Raw genomic sequence first — 1359 nt, forward strand, 5'->3', positions numbered from 1 at the left:
AGCACTCTACCAAGGGGTACAAAGTGAGATTCTGTCTTTAAAAAAAAAAGAAAAAATTCCAATAAACTTACTATGGTTCTATTTAAATAAATATAGTTTACGTAAATAACCGACTTTCCGTCTATAAGGATCTAGTTAAATAGGTAATGACCTACCCCTATGGTAGCCCACGTAGTCCGTAAGGTGACAGTCCATTCTCATGACTGATGATGGGCAGGTAGATAGAGATGTAGTGGTGGCTTTCTCTGTAGTGGAAATACACATAATAAAAAATTGTATTGATTAGTAAACATACTGGATGAAATAAGAATATGAAATCTTATTAAATACAAGAGTCATGTAAGTACTTCAAGGTTGCTGGAGTTAGTGGCTTATAAACGAGTTTGTGAATCTCATATGATGGATTAGTACCAGAAAAAAATAATTAAAATTTTTATTAGTAAGTTAATGCACTGGATGAAATAAGAATAAGAAATCTTAGTAAGTACAGGAATCACGAGAGCACTTGAGTGATGCTGTAGTTAGTGACTTATAAACTAATTTGTGAATCTCATAAGATGGATCAGCACCAGAAAAAGTAAGAGAAACATTTCAAAAATTGGTTTGGAAACTGGGAATGCAAAGTGGGGTTGTGGGGGGGGTGTCTAAGTATCAGTTTCTTATCAAAAATGATGAGAATACCTTGGGGTTCGTGAGGCGCCTCTGCTTCTTTTTAACTGAACACAACTGCGAAGAAGCTGAAGCATTCTTGTTTCTCATCCCCACGCAGGTGACATACAAATCGGGATGGAGGATAAAAAGGGCCAGTTAGAAGTCGAGGTCATCAGAGCACGAAGCCTCACGCAGAAGCCGGGCTCCAAATCGACACCCGGTAAGGAAGAGTCTGACGGCTGCAGAGTGTTAAATAGATGAGAAAACGCAAAACACGGGCTGCATGTAAATTTTATACGCTCTATTTGGCATCACCTGATTGATTAAAAAGGCGACGTGTCTGTGATCTTTTATTCCACTGAAATAGATGTGGGTTTTCCTTGCATAATTATTCTGTAAGAATGTATTAGGAATAATATTGTCACGTATAAAAAAATAGCTGGGGTTTTTTTTAATTTGTGCCAATTATTTTCTTTCTGGACATTTTTAAATGCAAAGGAAAAAAGAAGTAAGTTCTAATAATTAAAAGGAAACAGCTTTCGGACATAAATTGTAATTTAAGTCAAAGTCTTAAGATAAATGGGCATACATTTACTGGAAGTAAGTGAGGAAGACTACGGTAATGGTTATATGTGAGTTTTAAGGAGTACAATTTATGAAAGGGTGAAAATTTTAAATTGTGAAAATAGTCAATCGGAAACTTTCAGT

General features: G+C 35.7%; 1 protein-coding gene across 1 annotated transcript in view; it reads left to right on the forward strand.

Annotated features, from left to right (window-relative positions):
* Nucleotides 1-1359, forward strand: part of RIMS1 (regulating synaptic membrane exocytosis 1) — a 474428-nt gene that overhangs the window by 471001 nt on the left and 2068 nt on the right. The window contains 1 exon segment of the mRNA XM_023513140.1: nucleotides 770-897. Within this exon segment, the coding sequence (XP_023368908.1) occupies nucleotides 770-897 (128 nt within the window).

The sequence above is a fragment of the Otolemur garnettii genome, unplaced genomic scaffold, assembly GCF_000181295.1.
Source record: "Otolemur garnettii isolate 467f Iridium unplaced genomic scaffold, OtoGar3 scaffold00035, whole genome shotgun sequence".
NCBI lineage: Eukaryota > Metazoa > Chordata > Mammalia > Primates > Galagidae > Otolemur > Otolemur garnettii.